General features: G+C 42.7%; 1 protein-coding gene across 1 annotated transcript; it reads right to left on the bottom strand.

The window, feature by feature from the left end:
* Positions 1-27598, bottom strand: LOC144128316 (clavesin-1-like). The gene is made up of 7 exons (XM_077661634.1): positions 27348-27598; positions 18404-18664; positions 15917-16042; positions 11894-12142; positions 11115-11308; positions 6915-7028; positions 1-1920 (listed from the first exon to the last, which is right to left on the bottom strand). The coding sequence occupies exons 3-7, from the start codon at positions 16011-16013 to the stop codon at positions 1744-1746; spliced, it is 831 nt and encodes a 276-aa protein (XP_077517760.1). The 5' UTR covers positions 16014-16042; positions 18404-18664; positions 27348-27598; the 3' UTR covers positions 1-1743.
* Positions 27599-27728: the final 130 nt, after the last annotated feature.

Genomic DNA, 27728 nt, shown 5'->3' with positions numbered 1-27728 from the left:
TGATAAGTAAAAACAGTTATTTAATTGATGTATTTATAATGAGGTGCCCACCAATAGCTGAATGCTCGATACAATGGTACATGCGGTGATCACTGGAGACGAGAAGAAGCGAACAGAAAAAAACAAGATGATAACAGGAAGTGGCAGGGAAACTGTTAAGAAGGGTTGAAGCCCAATGAGGTCTCGGAGCCTTGTATGAAGGTTGCAAAGTCACGATGAAATATAGCAATATTTATTGCCATCAGGTAGTTGTAAAGAGACATCATTCGCACATTAAGGCTTAGCTTGCAAGGGGAGGCATCAAACACTGATTCGTAGTTGAGTTTATCCAGTCACTAGGAAATCAACCATCGATGACAGATGCATGCAGTCAATATGACGTTTAGTGGACTTTACAGCAAAACAAGCGTTTGTGCCAGCCGTCCAGTCCTCTAATCGCTTTGTGCAAGGGTGTGCTGGGTAGCACTGCTATCGCCTCGGGTAGCTGGTTATCAGTTGCGACGAGACTTGACGTTCTTGATGAACTGCTTTTACGCGTCCTCGAGAAGTAGGGAAAATGTGTAGCACGTAGCATTTCAGACGGCGATTGAGTGCTGGCGCCTAGAGAGCATATTGCTCCAGTACAGTTCTACAGAGCATGGCGAACTAAGTAAGGCTTTGCAGGCTCGTGTAACCATGCCAAGTACGCGCGAAAACATGCGCATGATCTCCAGAATGTGAGGACAAATGTGTAACCTGGCATCTAGTAGGACGCCTACTTCACGGACCACAGATTGCCTTCTAATGCCCTGCTTATTGAGAGCGTAGAAGAGCTAAATCGACTTGCTCTTGCGAGTGAGAGATGCCATCGCACTATCTTTCGCATTAAACTTGAACCTGTTTGCAAGGCATCTAGAAGGCGCCATTTGACTTCACAGTGAGAGCCCTGACGTCGATTGATGACCCCATCGGAGTGACACATCGTTCCGGTTTCTTTTTGCATGGTACAAATGCACTCTCTGCAGGCAGGTCTTAGGAGCTGTACTATTTTTGACTTTGTCCCTGCCTGTCCTGCTCCTTCTCCTCTGCCTCCCCCTAGTTTCTGCACTAGACGCCTACACCCCTCTAAAATCAAGTCGTCAAGCCAATTGAACGACACTGTAAGACCATTCTTCAAATGTATGTTCCTGGGGTTTTTTTCATTGCTACCTCAGTGCAAATGGTAGCTCTGCCGCTCTTGGTTCAGTTTATGAAGGCACTCTCGAAAGGCCGGAATCTAGTCATCGTTTTAAGTTTACACATGCAGGAAATGATATCGCATTCAATAACCAGCACAACTGCCGGTACAAAAAGCACAACCTGTAGATACTTTTTGCACTACGTCTTGTTTGTGTCCCTCATTCTTTAACCAGCTGTCGCTCTTGTGTCCATAAAATTAACGATATTGGTTGCTCGCGCTAACTTGAATAGCAGTCCTTCAGTCTGCATGCATAGCCATAAGCCGAAAGTCTTAAGACCAGAAGGAGTGTTGTTGAGCTTAGTTATACCTCCAGCACGCAAAATCAATGAAGGAAGAAACACTGGCGAGCTCAACCCTCTAGAGCTTCGTTGTAACGTGGCGCCGTAAGACTTCTATTATTCAGCCCAGCAACAAGTCAGTGGGCGTGGGAACTTTTCGCTGAAAAATTACTCACAAAAAAACGCTGCTAAGCGACACAACAGCACCATGAAGTGAACTGGCTTGTCTCCGGCTTCTGCGGCAGTTCATGCGGTCATGTAACCGTACTGCTGTATGTTTTCAAAGTAAGCAGTTTTCTCGTGGAATCGCCGTTCCTGAGCGTCGAAGTCGAAGTCTTCAAGTGTCCCACCAAACTCCTTTGGTATCAGTTCGGGAGATATGAGGCCAATAAGTTCCGACAAGCCGCCGCTGGTGATGTGAACCTGAAATAAAGCGCGATAAGGACGCGAACAGTTACTTGCGCTCGTCGCTAATCTGATTTCGCGATCTCTTTGGCCTAGCCAAATTCTCTGAACAGGTGCTTGATTGCTGAAACAATATTGTAGAGATGATAGGAAGCTAACAGCTTACAATCTGGCGAGAATTTTCATTTCAATGGGCTACGCAAGCTTACTGGGATACATCATGAGAAACGTTACCTACTGATATGACCTATTAGTCCTGTCATGCACATTGTTTCAAATTGAGCATACGAGCATGAAACTTTCTTAATTCGAATAATATTTTATACCAGGGGTTAGTCTTGTGCAGCTGCAGCTGTATGTTATAGGAATAGCTACTTCCGCAACTTCTGTTTCATGGGTCAAAACACTTTGTTCGCAGGAAATGCTACAGTATCTTCAAGAAATGCAGAGTCAGAAGGAAGAAAACAATGTGTCACAGTGATGACTGCATCAACATTATTTTGCCCGGCTTAAGGTGGTGGTATTTTCGCTAGAATGATCGAATGCATTGGTAGTGCATTCGTCAATCCATACAACTCAGGTCAGCGGTCAGCCCAGCTGGGAAGGCAAAAACTGACATGGGAGAAAGAGAGATCGTTTGTTACTTAGTGCCGCCCTGCTTTTAAACGGCTTACCGCCTAAGCTGGATACTTTACTGCTTGAGCTGGCACACGCTCATTGCAAGTAGTCTTCAAAGTGACTAGGGTGGCCTTATGTAAGCAGAGAGAAACAATTGCGAACTGATCCTTAGTGAACCAAAAGGCGGTCGAAAAAGCGCTAATTTCAGCATGTCAGCCTTTTTCGGTAATGAGCACTCAGCCCACGAAGAGTACTAGATTATGTAAATTTATTTCCGTTTGTTTTTATGTTACTTTATTAGTGCGCACTTAAAATCTCGAAGAAACGCTTTGTATGCTTGTCTGAAGGCAATAATACCTGCAGAAATCAAATTATTATGGCCACAACTGCGCCGCGCTTAGCTTTCGAACCCGCGGCGGCGCGAAGAGATCCACTTCGATGCCCACTGCACGAGAGCAGTACGCTATCGCACATTTTTTTCTGCATTGCTTTAATTCCCAAGATGAAATATCGAGTGAACGATTCTTAACGGTTATCCGGTTTAAGGGCAGCTTGGCTAACTATAAATGAGTCAAGTTTGCTTCTTTCTCCAGTGCACTCACCAACTCAGGTACGTATAGCTGAGTTTTCAAAACCTATACGATTTCACGAACGGAATCACTGAAATACTGACAAATGTTTTTGGCATGAATATCCACATACCTAAAAGCCATTCCGCCTTTCCACACGCTGTGTGAACCAACTAGCTTTGGCATATCATACTGCAAACCGTCATCATTCCCAACACTGCGACGTACCGAATTCCATGGAGATGTACAGGGAAATCTTTCATCAAAGCTCGCTGCAAGATATCTTAAAAGAAAACCCCATCCCTGCAATCTATAAATTCCGGTTCAACAGTCTTCACCTTTCTGCACAAAAGAACCCATGGAACAAATATTCCCTTTACCACCATCCATGTATTTGCGCAAAGAACCCCGTCATGCAGTTTAAACAAGAAAGTTTACATGTTTCAATAAATTTTGCCCCGGTCGGAAAGAGTACAATGACCGATACACAGGAACAGGCAAGGTTACTTCGGCAAGATCACTGTAAAGCTCTTTTTCGGTAACATAAGGTAAATATTCCATTGAGAATCGGGCGCATGAAAAATGGGTTGCTTGGACAATTTGACGGAAATGCCGTACGCTCTAGCGGTGACACGATAAATAGTTGATACAACAAACGACGATAAAGCTCCTGCCAAGCCAACCTGACAAAGAGTGCTTTGGAACGAATCCTCCACATCTCGCAAGAAGATGAACCGGTTAGCAATTTAACGCGAGAATCATTGAGACAAAGAAACGCCACCAGAGCGTACGCGCCGGAAAGAATGGTTCGACTTGTTTTTACATAAGATGAAGTCCGGATAAACACGGCAAATATCTTGTGTAGCTAATGCATTTCTATCCTCGAACAGTGGAAAAGCAGCACTACATACCACACATTGCTGAAAAAAAAAAACAAATTACATACTGTTGCAAGAGAACGCACTGACATTTGTTTTGCCTTCCCACACCCTCCCTCTATTTTAGGGGTTACTATCGCTGTAGTTCTCTAATGGGGCTTCGAGATACTCAGTTGGAGCCGACAGAAAAGCCACATTATCAAAAACGGATTCCCCCTTGTGTTTAACTGCCATTATCTCGAGCTCTGCTTTGCATGTCGTCGTCTTCGTCAAGTTCCCTTCGTGCGCAATGGATCAAGAACGCACCGCTATCGCAATGCTCGCTTAAGATGCTTTAAGCGGTCCCAGAATTTTAAAGTGCACTGGCAGTAACGTGTTGTTTTCGAGCAGGGTTAATGAACCAGTAACTGTCTCACTGTTTGGTGGACACCTCAACCGCGCACTAAGGGAAGGGAGGAAGGTGGGTGAAAAAAAGACAGAGGGAACTAGACGTCTCAGTGGAGAGGCTAACGGTCCCAGTGAGTGAGTGAACAAATTTTGTTGTTGTTGTTGCCTCAAAAATAAGTTTGGCTTGATCCTCAATATGTAAAGATGAAGCCAAATAAATTTTATTGAATTATTAGTTACTGAGCTAGTCTCATGCGAAGCTTATCTATGGTCGGGGCCAATATTTCAGGGCTGCGCTTGAAGATCCCCACTCAGTGATTTCGCCGCTCTTTGCCTGAAGCCTGACCTTCAAACCCTAGCCTCGAACCGCACGCGAAATGAAACACGACGCGATAGCGCACATGCTTTAAATTTGGCCAAGTAAGCTAAATCGGCTGTACTTTTTTACAGCAGGTTACGCGGGGAACAAAACGCGATACTGCGGTTTTCTTCCTGTCTTAAACCAATGATAACGGTTGTCGTGTTCTCTCCGACGATCTGCCCTTGTCGAAGGGCGTGCTGCAAACCTGAAGATATCTACGAGGAATGCTGGGGCCTCTCAACGTTTTGATGTCTCGGAAGATGACAGCCATGATATAATTTATAAAGTGAGGGAATGGGAACAGTAGGGACTGCGCAAAGTTTGGAATCTAAGTGGGTCCTCTTTCAGGCTAACAACAAAGGCTACTTGTACATCGCACTCTGACATTACACCAAAGATTTTAGGCCTGCCTTATACACACATGCAAAAGCTCGTCTTCTCGTATTGAGAATCAAGCCAAGTACGATGGCCACTCGATAGGGACCAAGCGAAAAAACAACAGTTGGGACAGTAAAATAGAAACAATTGCGAAGGCGGGGAATTAAAGAGGATCCCGCAGGCCGAGCTACTCGCAAAGCCTGGATGTAGTCTATGGTGGGTCATCGGGCAAACCAGTGCAGGGTCGAGTTAAATACTATGCTTGTCATGCGTATAAGCTTAAAACGATTATGTTGGTGCCCATAGATGAACATCATGAGAATTTTTTGCAAGGGCGAGTAATGGTTGAATTTTGGATAGGTGCTTTATTGTGCTCCGTGAATTATTTATTTTGCGGCAGGCATTGGGGAAAATTGCGACATTAGGAGTTGTATAAATCATTAAATTCCAATGTTTCCTTTTTAAGCTGCCTTTATATATTTACTGAACACGATATGTGGGCTATAGCAAATAATCCAGCTATATTTGTTTTCCATACTTGAAAATAATGAAAACAAGACAATGATTTACCATGCGTGTAGCAGTTTTCTCCTCTTTCCTCTTATTCTTTACACAACCTACCCTTAGTTTACTCAGTCACATTGTTGTTATTAGCGGCTATTTATTAATAAAATAACAATTGAAGGAAATGTTTTTGCTAGCCGCGGCATCAGCCATCGGAACCTGAAGAACCTGAGCTGCGACTAGCGGGAATAAAAGGACAGGGAGAGGGAAATAAAGGGGGGAGCGATAATAAGAAAGGATAGGGGTAGTATACACTATTTACAAGTAAATAATGTGGAAATAAATGCGAGATGAAGCGCCGCGCATGATTGGAGTAATCAGTGCAGGGGCGTGCAGGGGCGTGCAGTTGCTTGGTGGGGGGCATTTTCTATTTTTCCGGTCTTCATTTTTTTGCGGGGGGGGGGGGGGAGGGGGGGTTCCGGGACAGTTCAGGCGCTCACCACTCTGTAAGACAGTGAAAGTGCCAAGGGCCATTTACTTCTCCAGTTCCGTGTTAAACGACCAACATCACCACCAATCAGAATATGCAGTCTGATGTCATGGGATCATTCCTGTCCTGAAATAGGAATGCTGCGTGGGCTGCAAGTGTAGGCCTTCGGAGGGAGAGAAAGATAAGTGCTGAAAACCTCCTCCCCTTCAAACCAGCAGATAGGGGAACTTGTTACCACTGCTTTGGCAATGACAAATCTCGTGTACTTCCATAATGAAATGTTCGCCTCAAGGACGAAATTCATTAGGATAGCTTTTGGCTGTGGCTCAGTGTGTCCAAATAGTTCCTTATGATGGGACTCTAATGAAGCTTTTACTCTGATCTATCATATTTCGACCGCGTATTCACAGAAAATTTATTTGTGTAGATTTCAGTGATATAAAATGTTATATAATTTTTGCTATCTTTAGCCATTTTCGGTACGTCGTATGCATCAGACTTGTTTGGAAATCAATGGCAACTCCTTTTCTCTCCAACATGAAGCGCGTCATAAAACCTTTCGCACTGCTGTGATACTCGACTCCAACTCACAGGGAAAATGTATTATATGAGAGGCGATGGAGAAACGGCAAAAGGTGCTCATGCTTTGCAAGTTCCTCTGCCCAAGTCTCTAAATGTATAAATCATGGCTGAGCGTATCTAGATAAGTAGTACTGAAAACGCTTTTCCGAGTTTCAAGACTATATAATGGAGCTGATAAATAATGCGTTTTTCTGTTGCTTGTATCGAACTCTCTAAAGTAAACTATAGTGTGATTTTAATCTTACCCGTTTCTTGAGTTTTTTCGACAAGAAGGGTCTTATTAAAAGGGAATAAAGGCCTTCAAAGAAAGCAGGGGCGTTGATGAAGTAGACGCCCTTGATGCGAGCAGGGAACGTATCCTGTAAAAAGAAAGAGGAAGGAGTGACATGTATGATGAAAGGGCAATTGCAGCAGCAAGAAAGTGCATAACAGGCATTCGCTTTTAAACTCTTTACAAAATTTGCAATGGAGCCCTAAGACACAAAAATTAGGTAACCAAGTCATGTGATAATTCACTGCGCTCGTATTTGCTTCTATTTTTTTTTACATACCACCATAATAATACTTTCTTGCAGCAACCGAGAGTACAAATAAATTCGAAGAACTGAATTTGGCTTCCAAGAAGCAGCGTAAGAAAAACTAACGTCGTGCTTATCACTGCGTAAAGTACCTCAGTTATAACGCGCGTGTAATATCTGAGGGCCAGAAACTTGCAGTGCAGTATCACAAATGCATGACTTTTTCATAAAAATGAGTTCAGATGTAGTAAAGCACATATAGAAATTTTCGAAAGGAGTCATGGGGGTATGAGCAGGCGCTGAAGAGTGACAAACTGCACGTGCAGTAATTAATCATCTGTATGCTGATTTTGTCGCCATCTCTATACAGCGAGAGCGGTTACGCGGCAGTTCCTTGTTTTGCATGGTGTTGTAGTTGTAGTAATCGACTTAACCGGTGGCTTTCATTAGTGACATTTTATGTTTAATTTTCATGCAGATCACGCGACTGGAAGGCCGCAATAACAGTTGTACTGACTTGGGGGCACGTTAGGGGCACAAGTTGGTTGGCAATTTAACTTTGCTCCGCCGAACACGGAAATTTTTGGGCTAGCACTGGTATGACTCAACAATGTAATTCACTTCTCGCTCGTTTTTTCCATGTGCATTATCAGATATCATAGAAAGTAGATAGAAAAACAAAGCCAAGTGTTATCAAGATTTCCTTCGATTTTCAATTTACATACATGCGTGCACATCCATAGTGCGTATCTGAAACTTACAATTAGTCTTAGCTGCATCTGAATTAAATTTTGAAGTGTACGAGAGGAAAAAGCTTTACTTTAGAGAAACGTGACATAGATGCCGTTCTCAACTAATTGAATGACTGCCTGTGTTGTCTTTCTTTTTTTGGTGACTATATATTGGGCGCTTTGAGTAAAGGTTCTCACTCCTGCCAGACTAATTAGTACTAACAACCCACAGGGGCTTGATGTAGTCGAGGGTTTGACGGCATGCCGTTTGGTATGCCTTTCCATCTTTATTGACTTTGGCCTTTATTGACTTTATTGAATCTGACGTCTTTCCATCTTTATTGACTTTGGCCAGTGACCAGTATTTCTCCTAACCCTCAGGAGCGTATAAAAACATGCACACACTCATAGTAAGCGTATTTTAAAGTGTGCACATCGTATTTATTTTGGAAAACCTGATCTCACTGGTTTAGAATTAATTTAATTTGGGAATTAATTTTGCTGCAGCCGGGTTACCCGCTTTCCACTCCTCCAACTATAATAACCGTTCTGGAGCACACTGAACCATCGTTATTCAGCAAACGGTACGGAGATTTTGTGCTTAACTAGCATCAGAAGCAATGAGTCATGATTTTATTCAATAAATAGCCAAACCAAAGGGCGGGATTGACACATAATCCCAACGCAGATAGCGTGCTGGGAAACGGAAACATTTAACCCTATAATTTATAGATCATTTATAGGTAGTCTATATTGTCACCTAGTGCTGACTTGAGCCCCGCGAGCAGGAAGACAGCGAAAATGGCTTCCGGACAAAACTATTTATTTGGGCCGACTTGCTCACGCAAAGAACTGAATGGCTCGGCGGCGGCGTAGCGTGCTCAGCGGTCGTCGAACAGAATGCCTGCCGCTCTGGGCTGCCCTCAATTTAAATCCGAAAACAAACTTTCGCGCAAAGCAACTTTAATAGTCTGGAACAACGTAGAATCGGCTCCATCTGGGCAGTCAATCGAGATAAATCTGGTTGCGTCTTGCATCAGACAGAAAGAAAGCCGCGTGCCGGCAGCTTTCAAAAATCAACACCAGACATAAAAAATTTTGCGTTAATAAAATAATATATTGAATGTTACACATTGAATAGCACAAGACAGAAGTAGGGTCTTAGCAGAAAGCACGATTGATATAGAGGTTAATTCGCCAAAATTTTATTATATACTTTAATTTACACTTATGAACAAGTTCAAAATTTTAACTTTTGTTATTTATGAACATATTTCTCGTGTTGGGATTTTCAGCAACGACGTCCGTAGCACAGAGTTGAGTTACTCTTGACAAAGCTAACAGCGTGACTTAAACATCCATTAAGCGGCAGCTCCACGTAACTTATTTTCGACATTTCTTTCTGCGGCGTGATCATGAAATGTCGGCGCAGATATTTATTTCCGTTGTTTCCTTGGAAAGAAGGAGCAGGAATAAAACAGTGAAAGGCTTGGCAGGCCTCCCGAAACCTTACAGGCTTTCAATATAGCATGCATGAGACAGTTCAACAGCAATTACTCAAACAAAAAGACTACACTACATACAACATTTTAAAAGTAGCGCAAGAGCTGTAGTGTTAATTCAAAAGACAGACATTTAATATGTAGTTCATAAAATGTGCGCACGCCTGAAGAAACACGTGCATAAAAGGTAAAATCACTAAAACTATGTGCCTTGCAGAAATAAAAAGCAGCAGAAAGCTAAGAATAAAATCAGCGCGAAAAATCCTCAGGGCAAAGTTATTTCGTAACGTTCTCAATGCTCTTCTGGGCCCTGTAAGGTACCTTCAATAAATAAATGATTAAAATTTAAATGAAATCTTTCATAGTTTGTATGAGAAAAAAGAGTTACATAATATGTAGCATTTTAGGGCGAATCTTAACGAGCGCAGTTGTTGCTTAGCGCAGGGGTAGTATGGCTGAATTATTGTGAGTGATAGGATTTTTGAGGATGTGGGTGGAAGTCTTCGCCGTTTATGCGGCGTCAGTCGTGGTCACATGTTTTGTAGCGATAGCTACATTACAGCAGCATTTCGAGCATTCAGCGTGGCGGCGCCGCTACCACGTGGCTGCGCCGGCAGGCTGTCACGTGGTTGGTCAAGTGGCGCGGAGCAGCTGCCGGCGGCGCGGCGCCGTGGCTGGTCACGTAGTTCATCACGTGGTTGGTCACATGGTGCGGAGCAGCTGCTGCTGCCGGCGGCGCGGCGCGCCGGCGAAACCGAGCTGCAACAGCTGTGCGCATGCGCCGTGTCAAGTGGGATGAAGATGAAGCAGGAACGGCCAGAGAAACGGAGCGGCGAAAGACTGACTTTGCAGTTCAACTGAGCAAGTTCTACTTGGCCAGCTGTAGCTATCGCGTCACTCCAGGTTTAACCAGAGCTAAACCACCGCCGACTTTTTTTTTTGCAGTGAGGCTAAAAAATAAAAAATAATTTTCTTTTTAACAAATTATTATTAGCTTTGCCATAACTTGCAATTCTATATGCATAGTAACAGGTAATGCAATGTTTGTTCGAAATTCTCAGAACAAGGAGCTAAAAAGATAAATTAGCTATGCAGCCAACAGTACATTTTTTTAAATAAGTCCAATTTGAACACATCTGTAACGCCAGTTTAAACTCTATGACCGCATGAAAAGAAGAAGTAGTAGTTGTACTTAAATTTTGAAAATTTTAAATCTATCAGAAAAAAAGTTGCGTCCTTCATAGCCTGAGTCGCTTTGGGACGTTAAACTCCCATGAAACAAAACACACAAAAAAAAATGACCCAATATAGCAAGAATACCAGTGGCGGTCAGTACTTCCGACCTTCCGCTATTGAAGTTATTTGCTGAAGTTGAATTTTATGAACAAAACACAAACAAGAAACAAACCAAAGTCTCTTGGTAGAATGCGTTACTGCTATGAATTCTGCGCGTGCACATAAATTGATGCACCTTAAGTGATGCTTTTTCTAGCACATATAAAGTTGCTCTTGTTTTATTCGAGTTTGTCCATAAAAGATTTGTGTTTACTCAGTACTTTCAACCAACAAAACGTTTAACTGCATATAGCACTTTCACTCAGCTTGCCTTGCCCGCGTATACAGGTGCTGTGTCATCAGCGAAGGAGACAAACATTCGCCGTAGGCGATCCTACGTAGTTAAGTCAAGCACTTGCCTGCACAAGAGTGACCACCCTCCGTAGGAATCCCGGCGTCAGATCGACAAGGTGGTGGACGCCCAAACCTTTTAGGTCATCGACACCAACGAAACCTCGTATCTGCGTGTCGTCATCAAGGAGAGCGCATTCGGCTCCCACGATGAAGCACTTCACTAAATCGTCCATGGAGCTTATACTATGTTTCCAGGCGCCTGTAAAGACACGATAGAAAGATATGCAGTGTTATTTTGAAAGGGGATAATTGTTCTTACCAGGATTTAATTCTTGCACAGAACAGCATTAGGGTTTTAAAGCCTGGCTTCAGTTCCTCTATATCTGGTTGTACACTTGTTTGGTTGCAGATAAATAATGTTATAGCGGCTGCGTACTCTGGCCGCTAGAAAAGGATAAACGGGCGATAGCCATAATGGTGACAAGTTCTTTTTCAAAAAGTCAGGGGCAATGGTTGTACAAACCATACTTTTATAAGCCTATCTGCAAATCAATTCACAGCTGCAAATTTAAACCTACGTTTTTACTCCACCAATTTTTTCTCGGTCTTTAAAAGAAAGACGGAAGACAAGGATCGATCGACATGCTCCGAATTATCCTTTTAAAGATGGTTTGCATTTGGCTTAAATATAATGTTGGTCGGCTTAGCATTGGCAGAACCTGCCTAATAGCGTTCAGATTTGTAACGCCACAACCTTGAAATTAGTGGAGGGGACTCGAATATTAAAACACCTTAATGACGACAAGCAGAGAATACAAATGCACAACGGAAGAAGAGAACTCACCAAACCTAATCATCAACATTGTTCGTCCTTCAGGATCCTTTCCTTCCGGGAACATTAGCAGCTTATGGTCTCTGAATACGCTCTTATAAGGAATAGTGGACGGAGTTAAGCCTTTGAAGTACTCAGGCATGTCCCTGCGGGCGCGAAAGAAATTCCTGAATGTCTTCAAAGCTTTGTCCACCCTGTACTTTGCGGCTCGTAGAAACTTGATCAGTACGTCATCCGGAGGAATACGCAGACCATTCTCTTCTGCAAAGGCAATGAATAAACCTTCATTTTATTCTATAAAACAGTTGCCTTGTACGACACCTTTTACGAGCACTGACATGCGTTTTGAAAATGAAAAAAAAAAATGTAACGCAGCTGTAGGAGAAGGGGTCTTTACTGGTCATGTTTATGAAAGAGACTACAAGTATTCCTCCCAAAACGTCAGCTATAACGAAAGCACAGCTTTCTTCACACACGTCTAATAGTGTAGTAACTAGCACAGCGTGTTCACCGCCAGGCCGCAAAGATCGCATAGCCCGTTTTAGTCACGTCGCAGAAGCACCGCATTAGAAGGCGATCCTCCTGCGGCTCTGGCTCGCTGACCGATTTCTGTGACTTATTTCAAGTCGCAAGTTTTTTTCAGCCAATCAGCGCGTGCACAGTAGGAAATGACGACGCAACATAAGACTTCTATCTGCAGCCGTCTTCTTGCAACAGAGGCTTCCATAGTCAGCAGTTCTCGAAGAAGCACTCCATGACACCACCGTTAAATAAAAACCACGCTTATTAATATTCAAAAATAATTACAAAATTGTTATTGCCGAGCGCACTGTCGTTCGCGTGATATTATTGTTGTGTTTTATCTTCTTTCTGGACATGGACAAAGCGAGCGCTGTTGTAGTGCTCCTCTTAAGTCTCTTTTGTTCTGTAGCGAATGGATGGCGATCGAAGGCTGCAGCATTATATATTTATCCCACAGTCTACTTGAGGATAGTTACCCGTGAACACGAGCATTTTTTTGCCATTGAAGTTACATTAAGCATTAGGGCATTTTTTCAGCACCTGATGTTCATAAGAAAATCATGTTCACTTCTCCTACAGTTCATCATCACAATGTCATAAAGCCACAGTGACGTGTTTGTGGACGTATTGTCGCTTGTCGCCGCTAGTGGGCACATTACGCGCCAACCACGGTTCGCTGGTGTGAACACGACCTAGAACTGGATGACAAGCGATGATCATTTTTAATTCAGCCGTCATCACAATGTCATAAAGCCACAGTGACGTGTTTGTGGACGTATTGTCGCTTGTCGCCGCTAGTGGGCACATCACGCGCCAACCACGGTTCGCTGGTGTGAACACGACCTAGAACTGGATGACAAGCGATGATAATTTTTAATTCAGCCGTAGCATTTCGACCTTACATGATGCTACATTGCATTACATTAAAATGTCGCCTTACGCAAACGCTGGAGATAATGCCTGCTGCGAAGACGCACAGTTTCCATTTTGTAAATTATTCCCACCACAGAGTGTGACCTGCAAGAATGCTCTACAGTGGTCGAAATTATTCCGGAGCCCTCGACTACGGCACCTCCTTCTTCCTTTCTTCTTTCACTCCCTCCCTTATCCCTTTCCTTACGGCGCGGTTCAGGTGTCCAACGATATATGAGACAGATACTGCGCCATTTTCTTCCCAAAAACCAATTATTATTATTTTTACTCGTCTTATCAAGTGCTCCTAGCGTGCGGTCCTACCTTCTTTACTGCGCTAGCTGTCGTCTTCATTCGGTGAAAAAGCCGTGGTATGTACGCGTGTGTCCGAACCCTGCATCACAGCGACCCTAGCGCGTGGGGTACTAGCGCCTGTATTACAACCAGATGACGCAAAGGGGTGATGACGTCGACACGTGTCCGGTTGTAGGCAATAAAAAGCAGAAAAGTAAAACGCAAACACTAGAAAAATTGCGAACGAGGGCGTGCAAACTGCGTTGAAAAAATTCAGGTCTAATCCACTGTGGTGCAAAAGAATTAAATGCTGTTGCGCCACAGAAACGTTTTTTTATGAGGGATTTAACGTCCCAAAGCGACTCAGGCTATGAGGGACGCCGTAGTGAAGGGCTCCGGAAATTTTTACCACCTGGGGTTCTTTTACGTGCACTGACATCGCACCGCACACGGGCCTCAAGAATTTCGCCTCCATCGAAAATACGACCGCCGCGGCCGGGCTCGAACCCGCGTCTTTCGGGCCGGCAGCCGAACGCCATAACCACTCAGCCACCGCGGCGGCTGCCACAGAGACGATAGAAATGGTGGTTATTATAGCATTCTTATCTGCTCTCATAAAATTTCTCCTATTTTCCACTAGGTGCTGCTATTTAACCAGAAGTTGTGGGGCTTTAACACAACAGAATCATTCTCCGAAACGCCACGGTCAGATTAGTCGCAAATTTTGCGGTCAGATTTGTATTTGCAAAAACGAAATGTCAAAGAAACTCTGTTAACACACATGTGATGCTTCACACCATGTGATCGAAAGCGAATTTTTGTTTTCCTCTATATTTTCTTTTAATGGAGGTACTTTCGGTGCAGTGAGGCCACTGATACTCGCATCTTTCAGAAAGCCTATGAAGACGTAAGTACTCAGGAAAACAGCGCACTTATTTTTTGACTGGGGCTACAACCTTGCTTGTCAGCTTCTGAGTCATGCATTTCATACTATGTGTCACTATGTAATCGAGCATAGGCTACTCTTTCCCTTAGACCCACTCCTGAAGTTTCTGGTTGTCGTCGCCGCTGCTGGAAGACTAGCTCGCTTTTTCACCTGGACTAAAGTGAACAGAGAGTTCAATGTGCGCTCTTCAGTAAAATGCTTCTTTTCTGAGCATATTCTTGGGGTCCGCAGAAGATAATTTATTGCGGAACGTTATCTACGTGTGCTGAAGTATACTTCATGCACCTAGTTTATGATGCTTAAATTTTTAAGTTTGAATTTTGGTTTCATGCTCTAGCAAGGTCACTAATAAGTTAAAGTTTTAAAACTGACATTGTGCGCACTTTTATTTCCCTAAGCAGAAGAGCGGACGCTTGAATAACAGCGTGATATCGAAAAAAAATATAGTAATCCGACTTTCTTCATTCACCCAGTTAGGCTACTTATTAACGACCCACGTATCATGTTGTGTATAAAGCTAGACTTATAAATGCCAAGTGTCTGTCTAAACAAAAAACTCTGAATGTGCGTACAGTGTGCTAATTATGTTACCGGCCACTTTCCGGGTTTGAGTATTTGGCTGAAATGCACAGTGCAATCGTTGTTTTTAGTCATGCAATGAGTTCATACAGAAAATGCTTAAAATGCTTAAACACATATTGCTTAAAATAACTACACTGGAGAAAAAATGTAATTCACTTCTAACCTGCATCCCTCATGTGTTTTTTGCCGAACACAATATTATTGCACGTCAACTGTTCTGATTTTTTCGCGTGCACATATCTATTAAAGAATAGGCTTCGCTCTGCCATGCTGAATATGCCTTCGTTTAAAATGGCATACAAATACCGTAAAACAATGTGTATGTACCTTTTACTTTATTTTGCAGCAAAATTGTTGGACTTCCTATGCGTTTTCCTATACATAAGCCCTCCATGTTTTTCTGAAAATTGATGGCGTGAATAGTGCAATCATGTCGGATTGTTTGAATGAGCGCAACTTTTTACAGCTCCGAAAACTGACACTAGAAGTACTTCAATCCTAATACCAGAAATAACGCAAGTGTTTCGCAGCACAACTACGTTCGTGCTTCTAACGGGCGTTGAGCAGAGTACAGGATCGGAAGGCGGAAATCTCATCAATGTTACACCCCTTCCAAGGCTAACGGTTTATGGCGGCTCCTCGTTTACAGCATTCTCTCCGGAATTTTTGTGTGGCTATGAATACTAGACACAAGCTGTATCTATTTAAATCAATGCACTCTTCTTGTACGCAAATTTTACAAAATCACGCAGAAAACATTTGTCAGAAGTTGTCAGCACCTTCAAGACGTTGGCGAAATTGCGCCAAGGCTTCTTTTTGCACCTCCGGTGTTTCTCCAAGCTCGTTTCTTGCGATCTCCTCCAACTCCTTGTTCATGTCGAACAAGTTCGATGGTGCCAGGTGTTCTTGATGGAAAAACCATAAAGAAAAAATTAGTACTCCAATGTGTCTGACTCTGTAAAGTCGAGAGTTCCACGGTAATCCGTCTGGTCAGGTACGGTGATCCGATGAAATGAAGTAAGCCACTGGCCATAGTCGAAAAAAAGAAAGAAAATGTTTCGAAACTTGTATGGCCTGCTTGCTTATAATTAGCAGGACAGTGAATCGGAGAGGCCAAGAAATAACGTAGTAAGTTCCAAGCACCAAGGTGATAGTCAGATTGCGTAAACCTCATTTACGAAAAGCGCATCTTTTTAAGCTCTGCTTTGTGGAATACAAGCAAACCCCGCTCGTACCCCGAGCCAGCTGCCAGCGGACTGGGTCACTTGAGAGAGTGCGCCCGCCATCGGGAGTGGGGAGAGAAGGGACTCCTGCTTTTCGCCCCGCTCCCGAACTTGACGTGACGTCAAGACAGCTCGCTGGCCACTTAGGGAAGAAAGCTCGCAAGTAACCGACTGCTCCTAGTTAAGCAATACCCCAGGGTTAAAAAAGGAACTCACTGCGGGAAACTCTCTGTTGCCTGCGTGCGGCCTTTGGGCACGGAAGGACTCCTACCTGCCCACTGGTCCACGAGCCCGACGTCGGTACACGACGAAGACTTGGTGAGCCTACGGAACTTCTCTTATCAGAATCAGAATCGAGTTCATTTGACATCATGACAACGTTGGTTGCGACGACAAAAAGCCAGTGAAAAGCTTGACGAGGCGGATGCACTCCACAGAGGCATTGCAGTGGTACACACCATGATAGCACTTTGAGAGAAAAACAACAAAATACAACTAATTTGCCATTAGCTCTACATCAATTCGGACTCCTTATTTAACTGATGTGGGAGCGTGTACTTCAACATTTGGTAACCATAATTTGTTCTGATTCTAGGTATAAACCATTTTATTGTCGTTCCTGTAGAGCACTATGCCTTTTTGCATTGCAATCCTGACAGCTTTGCCATAGGGCAATTATTTTTATTAAGACTAGCTTTACACTACAGTAGGAGTGAAATTCCGAATAGAAATACTTTTGCAGTGTGCTTTGTCTGGCTTTAGGTTAATATCAATTTCCTAGCGGGCTCTGCAGTTGCGTATTTTGTCCGAACCTGCCATGGCTGCGACGCTGCACCACGGGTTGGGGAAACGTATCGCGTAAGTGTAGAGCCTATGTTTTGCTGGCGCGGAAACTAGCCTTCCCGTCCGGCTGGACATAGCGTTGCCTCATACCTTACCGTTAACGGCGTTTAGCAGACGAAAACGAGTGACGTAGGTAGGTTTTAGCATTGCAGAGTTCCTTTAGAAAAATTTTCCACTGTTCCCTTTAGTAAATTTCAAGCCATTGCATGGCATTGCATCATATCTTATTTGTTTAAGCTGGCTTATTTCTTTGCAGCAGTATTCAGCACTTGCGAAGGATGCCAATAGCAGTGGGACTTAAAACTGACTTGTAGTATAGGTAAGGGAATTGTGTGGTGCTGCAATGTGACCGCAATATAACACCGACGTTCTGAATGCAACACCACTGAGTGTAGTGGAACAAAACATAGTGCACCTTTTCATTTATAAAGGTTTTGCTTAAGCCATGCTCTAGATAAAACATTAGTTTTGCTTTTGTCGGCTCAGAGTAGTCTATTTTCGCTATAACCGAATGGCTTTAACAGGCGTCTGCGACAAAAAGGAAAACAGTTTGCAGGAAACAGAGCAGCATCGGCTAAAACACCGACAAAGCAAGGTGATGCATTATGAGGAAAGCAGAGGCGCGGTAACTGTCTCTCTGAAATGTGCCATGAGAGAAGGAATGATGGCGATATGAAGAGGCGAGAGAGAATGAGGTAGTGGTAAGCACCGCGTGTGGCTGCGGCTAAACTTCTGCACAATTCAACAATCACTCAGTGTCTAAACATGTAGAACCTCACTCAAATGTGGTTTCAACAACAATTCACGAAGCAGCTTGAGTCCGGCGCTGTGGGCTGTCCTTCATTTAAGAGCCGGTCGAAACTGAATGGATACCTAAAGGAAACCCGAGTTCTCAGTTGCATACATCCCGGCGCACCAAGTTATAACTGTGTGCGACCAACGTCTTCAGGTACTCAGTGCGATTGTTCTGCTGACCCGATACATACTGCGATAAATGTCGTTGGCAACCGGTGTTTGGCGCTAAATGCATGAAAATATTATTTAACTTTAATATTTAAATATTTACGCCTAAGTATAACACTAAAGACGTGCTTTTCTGATATTCACTAGTAAATTATAAGCGAGAGTAACTGGGCAAATTCTGCGAATCTGATAGCTGTCATTGCGCTCAAGAGGAAAGATACTTCGAGGCAACCTTACCAGCGCTCCGGAAAAAAAATGTCCAGTTGGCAACGGTGGGGGATCTTCGGGCCCGAGGCAAAGAATCGATACTTCTTCACTGGACGCTTAACAACTTCTGGGCGACGCTTAACGACGACAGATGGACGTGTTTATGCACGACGGAGGCATTGATCTCCCGGAGACAATGAAGCGGCACTGCAGAGGGCGCGTGAAAACGAGAGGCTTTGCCGGTTTGTGCCCCTCCAAGCGTGTAACAGGTTTGCTGGGAACGTCTTCAGGCTGCTAGGATGTTTACGACAAAAGGCGTTTCATTCCCACAGCATGGTAACTCGAACATCTGGCGGGCAAAACGCCAGGTAAAGTAAGAGTATAAGGCGACGGATTGTCGAATGCGATAAACCGCCTACGCATGTGATCTGCATAATTAACGCTACTAGGCAAGGTCAGACAGGCGGCCGCATTCAAACTTTCCTCTTCATCTAAATATACGCTAGGAACATCAAGGGGGAATATAGCAATAATACGCAGTTATTCACGTTTCCTTAACAACGAGTGACCAAAATTGTCACAAAATAGCAAGGGTCACCGCAGATGTCAGAAAAGTCGTGTGTAGCAGCGATTTTCTCCTTTAACGAGCAGATAATAAATGACGAATTTGCAATGTGTTCTAGAAAAACGCGTAAAGTTCGCTCAGCGGCGTTTTTTTTTTTGCGTCATGTAACACGCACGTACGCTCGGTACGTATTGGCGATTTTACGACATTGAAACCACGTTGCGTCGGCGACGCCATTTATAGTCCAAGAAGACTCGGAGCGGACATATTCAGATGTTTCTGTCGGAGTTTTGCTGCAAAAATATATTTTAGGAGCGCTGTTACATGGATATTTTCACGGCAACGGAATGTAGGGGCCGGTAAGTGTCACTGCGTGAATTTCCTGGCGCCAGCAACGCAGACACAGCATGGAGAGAGGAGGTTCTCATTCTGTAGTAGAACGCTTGCATGGCAATCGCAGCGCAATTTTTATTAGGCACTCAGCCAAAATTTCTTTTAAAAATGATTTACCTAGACTAGGAGGGCCTATATAAATAAAAGGTGCTGTTTAGTGAGAAACATCGATGAGCACACATGACTGCTGGGCACATTTCAAGCGTAACGATTTTTTCGTCACTGTCACTCTAATATAACGCCATGTACGGATGGTGATAAGGCACTTTAATTTCCAATGAGTTAGGGGCGGGGCCGACAATGAATTTTTTGGAATTACGTTTTATTCTAATTCGTTAAGCGTTTCGACTCCGGCTTGTTCTCGCTTTCGCTGGAATCGGCCTGAGTGACCAACTCCTGGCAAGAATCGTGCAGAATCAGACGTAAAGAATTGTATTGTAGTAGTTTTCTTTTACTAATTGCAAGCCCGCAATTCATTGCCTACTAAGAAACTGGGAGCACTATGGGCGGTTGCTCGGAGAAGACAGGGCACTGAAAAAGGAGGTGTCATTGCCCGCCCTTCGTACTTGCACTCATGATTTTAAATCGATTTGCATATTTGAAGCAATACATGGTCGTTAAAATTTAAAGCACAAAAACAAAAACGGGTGCAAATTTATTGTTTTAAACTCCCACTATAATGACTGGCAAACTTTTCGAGCTTTTTTTTTTTCATCGAAGCAGCATCAAGAAATGCGAATAACTGCGTTTTGCCTAACAATACTCCTAAATGAAGGTATTGCGCCTACCGGTTACTCAATTTAAACGTTTTACGAGTGTTTTCATCGTAAACTACATTGATTTTAAGTTCTCTCCAAAGCCCGCGTCTTCCATCTACCACTCAGCTTTCAAGCCGGACGTTTTCAAACGCCAGACGCCCATTTCATATTTGTCTCTCGTTTATTTTCTACAACTTTGAAAAGAGAAGATTTTTTCTCTCACACAAGGTTGCCACGATCGGCAAACAAGGGCTAGTTTGTCGTGAAATTTTAAAACAAGAGCGAGTTGGGCAAGGCTTATTCCGGAAGCAATCATGCGTAACGCTGACATATTGGATAAATATAGGCGCCGCCTCTAGGTACTGAAAAACGTCAATAAGGCACCACTGTTTCTTTTTCCAGCCAAATGTTAAAATTCAGCGTTTTATTGGACGGCAGGCAATTGGCAGTTCAAAAAAGTTGACTGCATACCTCTTGAGTTCAGCCGTAAAAGACATGCGCGAAATGGTAAAGGTAACCCACGTACTTTAAACCTTCAATATGAAAAATTGCAAGGTGGCCTCAGTTATGTACACAATAGGCTCGCTAAGACCGCAGTTATATGATTTCCGATTAGAAAAACAATCGAAAATTTCCTATTGAGGCGGAAATTATGCAATATTTTTACAGTGTCCATATATATTCTGTCATTGTTATCTCTACAAAGGTATGCAGCTTTTGTTTTCTGCAGTTAAGAAAGGCGTATAGAAAATTTAAAAGGAAGATGTAGAATGAATATGACAAAGACAATTCTGTGTTTGTCGCATTCTTCCTACGTCCGTTTCTGGAAATCGCGCTGAACACTATCCAGACATGATTCACACACTCGCCCAATTATTTACTCTTGTGAACGTAATGCAGTTCAATTGTGTAGTTTTGTGGCGAGCAGTATGAAAACGCTTCCTCCGCTTTTGACAATGTACTTCCATTTCATAGCCTTAGTCAAACCTGTAGCCTTCCTTCTCTTCGTGTTGTTTATGGTTTGCACTGCATGCTTTTTGGAATTGTTCGTAAACCAATGTTTTCGTACTTCTTAATAATAATTATGCTTGCTAATTATGACAGGTATTTCGTAACTGTGCCTTCTATAGCCAAATGTTTCTTTTTCATTTTTGGTAAACCTTCATCGTGTGTGATATGAAGGGAAACTAGATAAACTGAAGGTGGACTGCATCGGTAGATTTCCGCATAGCAACGGGAAACACGCTGGTTTGACTGATAACTGAGCTCTTTTTGGCTAGAAAATGAACATAAAAATAAAATACAGATGTCGCCACTACCGGCCAATGTCAGAAGCAAGCTTCGGCGCGTCTACATCTTTGATACGGTTCGGTTGGTGTGGTTCTCGAAGAGTAGGGCCGCCATTCACACCGAACCAGCGATCACGAAGTCCTTTGCGGCGCAGACGTCACGCGTTTGGATGCTGTGTAGGAAAATTCTATTAATTACACTTTCCTTTCTAATAAATACCCACAACTATCAGCATAGCAAAAAGAGCCACTGCATCAACTTTTACTAAAAACAGAAATTGAATGTAATTGTCCCCAGTGCCCCTTTCAGTGGTTCTTAGCAGTGACTGCCTGCTGACGCGGACAACAAAGACATTAAACGGGCTCGTTTCACGTGTGTGTTCTAGATTATTCATAAAGAGACATCAGCTGCTGCGGCGGTTCAGTCGTTATGGTGCTCGGCTGCTGGCCAGAACGACGCGGCTTCTACCCCAGCCGCGGCGGATGTATTTCGATTTAGGCGAAATGCTAGAAGCTCGTATACTGCGCGATGTCAGTACACGTTAAACAACCTCAGGTCGTCGAAACTATCCGGAGCACTCCACTGCTGCGTCCTACAAAGCCTGGTTTGCTTCCGGCGTTGAACCCAATAAAATAAAATCAAACTATGAAGAGACATCCTGAGGACCATAAAAGAGGATACTAATCAAGTATTTATTTTCGCAAAAAATTGATTCTGTGGTATTTCTGGTACGTTGGCGTTTATTTGACAGCGAAATACAATTTATACCTTACAAAAAATGGTCTTTAGAGAGTCTATAAACTTATCGACTCTATTTGCTTCCTATAGATATCTGTTTTTGTCTGTTCGTAGTCTATAGACTGCCTTTAGACAGAAGCCTACTAAACGTGTACGGCCATAAATCTATTAATTGTCTATAGACTATCTATGGGATTCGTATTGCCTATAGTCTGTTATCTAAGGTTTGTCTATCGATAGTTCATAGAATATATAGACAGAAGTTAATGACAGTCTATAGACCTCTAAAAAATTTTGTAAGGGATAAAGCCGTCACGTTAATACAAAAAGAAAAAAAACAGGCTGCGCCGTTTTAAAGTCAATGACGGATTAGCCTATTCCATAGGTCGCTCGCCCAAAAACTGTTGAAATCAGTCGGGGATGGCAACACGTTCATTTCGTTTGGTGGTCTCTTGAAGATTACAAAGGTTCCGTTTTCTGGAACAGTCGTCTCTTTGTAATTACGATGCGGTAGCCTATCGATACAAACCAACTAAAAATTGTCCCGAGTTTTCTTTCAAAGGGCATGACATGAAATTTTAGAACCAAACTCTTTACTGCACCTTATTTTCTGTATGACAAGCCATAATGAATTACTCAAATTTTCAGCTTCACCGCTGACGCAGATACTTTTAAAACAAACTTAAATATTTCTTTGTAAGCAGCTTGCTGGTCTGGCATGTGTCGTGATGATGATGTCGCAAAATGAATCCCTTCGCCCATCGCGTCGTCTGCTGCATGTTTTACGCAATGTTCCGGGCAGGCCCGCCGTGGTCGGCTGGAATTTGAATTTGAATTTGTAATTATTTTCACATGTTATGGATCAGGAAAAAGAAGAAAAAGCTGTTTTTATGCAGTTTGACCCCCTCCTATTCTCTTTAGAAAGGCGCAGCACTTGTACATTTTTACACAGAAAAGAACTAAGCGCCTCTTGTACTGTAATTAAAGAGAAACAAAATGTTCACAAGCATTCAGATGCGCACTCAGTAACACACATCAGATACGCATCAGTAACGCACTCAGTAACACACAAGAGGACACGAACAAATGAATCATAGAAATATTAACCATTCGACATGTCAGTATTACTAAAATAACAAGAAAAATAAATAAAATAATACCTTTGCGAAACCAACTGCTTAAGTTTACCTGATAATAAATTTTCAATATTAATTTCACCTTCCGTGCCATCAATAGTACGTAAAAAACGCGTGAACCAGGATTCGGGATACCGTATTTGAGAAGAAAACGTATTTTCTCTTAAACGTGCAAGTGTGTTAGTAAGTTCATTCCTTGTTTTTGTTAGTTCCTGAATGTTTTACGCTGGCGGTATTTGAATAGAATGGGTAACGCTACGGAAGCAAACTTTTTCTGCAAAAGTTAGTTTAGTTTATAGCGGTTTAACGTCCCAAAGCGACTCAAGCAATGAGGAACGCCGTAGTGAAGGACTCCGGAAATTTGGACCATCTTGGGTTCTTTAACGTGCACTGACATCGCACAGTACACGGGTCTAGATTTTCGCCTCCATCGAAATTCGACTGCCGCGGTCGGGATCGAACCCGCGTCTTCCGGGTCAATAGCCGAACGCCACAACCACCGAGCGGCGGATTTTTCTGCAAATGGTCAGAGTTTTATGTTGAATGGCTATCAGAAATTATTTTAATAAACCCTTATTGAAGTTTTGTTAGCCTGGACATATTTATTTTCGTCATATCTCCCCACACGAAACAGCAAATATGCAAATATACTCCACCTTGGGGGGTCCCCATAAATGTTTGATTTTGCAGTATGGTATAGGCGAAAGAAGATGTCAATGGCAGATAATCGTTCTAGTTCTTGTAGGTAGTAATTGCCGGTTGTGGTCCATTAGGCATACTGCACATACGGATTTGGCTACGTCATAATCAATATGATTGTGCCATAACATATTTTCCAGCAAAAATAGACCTAGAGTTTTGACAGTAAGGACTATTTCAATGGGTCTGATAGTTAATGATAAAGGTTAACTGAAATTCAGTTGCTTTCCTTTCGCTATAAAAATTACGGTCTCAGTTTTTTTCAGTATCACTGAACAGTGCATTGCTGGAAGCCCAGTCGTGTAGTTCCTGCAATATGTCGTTTCCTTATTAGAATAGACTCTGGCTCTTATCATCTGCAATAAAATAACTCGTATCGTCTGCGAAGAATGCAAAATTTTAAGCAGCAGTCCAAATTGACAATATCTTTTACAAACATAATAAAGAGATTTAGACCTAAGATGCTTCCTAGTGGTATACTCCCATAAAATTTGGTTTAATAGAGGACGAGGGAGTATTTAAACTAACGCATAGTTTTCTATGACTAAATAAAAATAAAAGCAGTGCCATGCATGTCGTAAATCCTAGCTTTTATAGAAGTAAACTTCGATCGAGAGTGTTAAATGCATTGCTTAAGTCAACGAAAATTCACAATGCAGAGTGTTATTGTTCGATAGCTTTTAAGATGAATTGTCTGGGGTCAAGCAGGACAAGTTCAGTGGAGCGTTGTTGGCGGAAACCGTACTGTGAGTTTGTTATCAAGTTCTACGTATCTGCAAACCGCACATGTTGTGAAAGAAGAATGTTTTCGAAGATTTTAGCACAAATTGACAAGATCGATATTGGCCTGTAATAATTTAGGTTGTTTCAGTCACCTTTCTTATATAAGATACATACTTTCGCTTTTTTGCAATACCTCAGAGAAGCCACCGTTCACCAGACAATGATTAACAAGATAAGTGAGTCGATGTTTGATGACATCTGGAACTTTCACAGGGTGCACCTCGATACCATAAAAATCGCAGTAAGTAGTGTTCTTGAATTCGATAACTGTCGGAGTGACTTCTGCTTCGTTAACTGGTTATAAAAGTACCGTATGCTCACAGGCCTTGTCATGTGTGCGGAATGGCCTCCTTTTACTGGGGAAGAAATTATATTCAAAAGGTGGCCATTATACGTCTCTGCCAATTTATCTTCTTTAAGCTTTATTTTATTATTTACAATATCCGTAACTGAGTTGTTGGTGTTTGATGCCTCATATAGGGAGTATATTTCATTTCACATACAGTGGCGTTGTTGGACGATTGTGCTAGTTAGTGGTAAAAGTAGCTATTTCTTGCATGGCGAAGCTCTTTCTTTCTATATATACGATTATAGAACTTCTTGAAGTTAATAAACAGTTCAGGGTCTCTATCGGAAAGAAAATGCTGGTACATAAAATTCCTTGCTTTAATCTTTTAAAGTATTTCTTTAGTGATTCATGATTTTCTTATTTTTTGGCAGGCAAAGTCTTCGATGGAAAGTTCTCATCATAGGTGGTTTTAAATTGGCGAATGAAGACATCGAACTCCACACTTGCATTATGCGAACGTACCTCTGTTCAAGACACATTCATTACCTTCTGACTGAAGTTCTCCAGATTTTCAGAGAATATATGATGGGTTGAAGTAAAAGCTATTCGTTTTTTTCAGAGTTTTTATGGCTAAATATATAGGGAGATGGCCACTGAGATCACTAGCAGTCGCCCCAGCTTTGACCTCATCATTACTAGCATTAGTAATAAATAAGTCTATCAAGCTTGCTGTATTGACGTTAACTCTGGTTTGCAGACTAATAACATTAATAATGCGAAAACTCTCAGACAGCGATGCCATTTCATGAGTGGCTTTCAGCCAGCATATCAAGATTAAAATCACAGCCTCATGCAATTTTTAGTTTATTAATGACAATGTTGTGAAGCAAAGTTTGGAGGTTCATTACAAATTCTGACTAGCTTCCATTCAGCGGGTGATGTAACGTTGAAATGACGTAGTTGTCCACAATTACTGACAGGGCTTCAAAATCATTGTTTTAGAACGTGCATTCTTCTAACAAGCTTCAGTTGTGAAATTTCTTTACCAACAGCAACACCCCGCCACCGCGGCGATTGACTCGATTCAAACAGGAAGCATTATATCCCGGCATTGAAACGACATCAAAATCATTCGTACGCCAGGTCTTCACTAACATGGCGACGTCAAATTCAAAGCCTATTTGATAAAAAGAACCTCTGAACCTGCAAGTTTTTTAACGGCTGAACGAAAGTTTAAATGCAAAAATGTTAAACCTGATATGTACTTTTTACCTAGTATTTTTCTTAGGCTGCATGGTGGAACAGTTATCATGAGAAGAGAAGAAAATATAAATGAGTGCCACAAGGTTTCTTGCCGCTTAGGCTAGCGCATCAAGTCATTCCTGCTCTTGATAACAGTTGGAGATTGACCTTCTTTTGGCCTGATAAGTACATTCCAATTGCAGTACCAAACAAATCGAAAATCGTTGTCACGTGCTGACTGCTTGGAATCCTGTAGATGTGCACTTGTTAGTTTCGACGCGTTTTCTTGGATGACCACGTTCGATGTAGTATGTTTCATCAATATCATGCGGCTTTGCACTCACGCAGATCTGTCAGATTGCGTACCGAACCGTACAATGATTCCCAGTGTATTCGTTTTCTTTGAAGGGAGGCGACGAATGGCAGTAGCGCCTTGGTGTTGTCAACTCCGGAAGTTCAAGGGATGCTGCAATTGCATTGCGTTTCCAAAGAAGGCCTTCAGTGTTAGTTTTCTGGTTTCTTTGCAACTCTAAGTCTAACTTTCTTTCGTGCCATTCAAGCTCATTGAGATCTGCTTTCGCAGCACTGATCGCTTCATCATTTCTGTCATGCTAAGCATGGTTAATTCAATTTTATATCTACCATCTCATTTTCTTTTTTCGCCAAGACCCGCTAGTACTGCATCATATTTATCTGATGACATTTGCACACTTGTCTGAACAACCGCGACGGTGTCTTTAAGATTTTTAGCTACCTCGTCGATTTCTGCAACTAGAGCAACGTTACGGCAGTCGACTACTGTCCTTTGCTTAGTATCCCTACACACAGGACAACACCAGTTCGCTCTCGCTTCTTTATCTTTACATTTGTATGTCGTTTCTGAGACACCGGAGCAGTTTGCCAATTGCTATTAGCGCAAACATTATTTGAAAGTCATGCAGTCATTTTCAGAAGCAATAGGCAACCCACAATCATAACATCCAACAGGAGCGATACTCATATTTCAAAACTTTAAGGGCAGCGATCGAAGGCGCAGTAATACAATTCTAAAATAACTAGTCGAAGCAGCGTACGCACGAACCTGAAAAATACAGAAGGTTGCTGTGATAGCTCTACTTTCTGTGCATCCGCTGCTGCCCAAGTGTGGACTGCGTCGATGTGGACTGCCTTTATACCCGGTGTCACTGACGTCGGTTGCGACGATTGTGCGTACAGCTTGGTTCGAAGCACGACGGGTTGCTCGCGGAGGCCTTGCCGGATATCAGCCGTCGATCCAAAGAAAGCGCCGACACCAATTTCGGAGAGCGCGCTGTGAAAAGTTGCTCTTGTCATTCATGATAGTGCGAAGCAGCGCCTGCCGTCCGTACCGCAACAGTGCTGTAAAATACAGAAGGTTGCTGCCAGATCTGTCCTTTCTATTGCACCGCTGCTGCCCAAGACGAGTTGTAAAGCTTCGTAGTTA

The sequence above is a fragment of the Amblyomma americanum genome, chromosome 4 (genome assembly GCF_052857255.1).
Source record: "Amblyomma americanum isolate KBUSLIRL-KWMA chromosome 4, ASM5285725v1, whole genome shotgun sequence".
Classification (NCBI taxonomy): Eukaryota; Metazoa; Arthropoda; class Arachnida; order Ixodida; family Ixodidae; genus Amblyomma; species Amblyomma americanum.
The sequence above is the reverse complement of the archived record's forward strand: the minus strand, read 5'-3'. Positions and strand labels throughout refer to the sequence as shown.

Coding starts and splice junctions, on each gene's coding strand:
- LOC144128316 (XM_077661634.1), bottom strand. CDS start 16,013: ATGAACAAGGAGTTGGAGGAGATCGCAAGAAACGAGCTTGGAGAAACA. Junction 11,309..11,893: donor AATGTTGATGATTAGGTTTG/GTGAGTTCTCTT, acceptor GTGTCTTTACAG/GCGCCTGGAAACATAGTATA. Junction 7,029..11,114: donor GGGTGGTCACTCTTGTGCAG/GCAAGTGCTTGA, acceptor TTCTTTTTACAG/GATACGTTCCCTGCTCGCAT.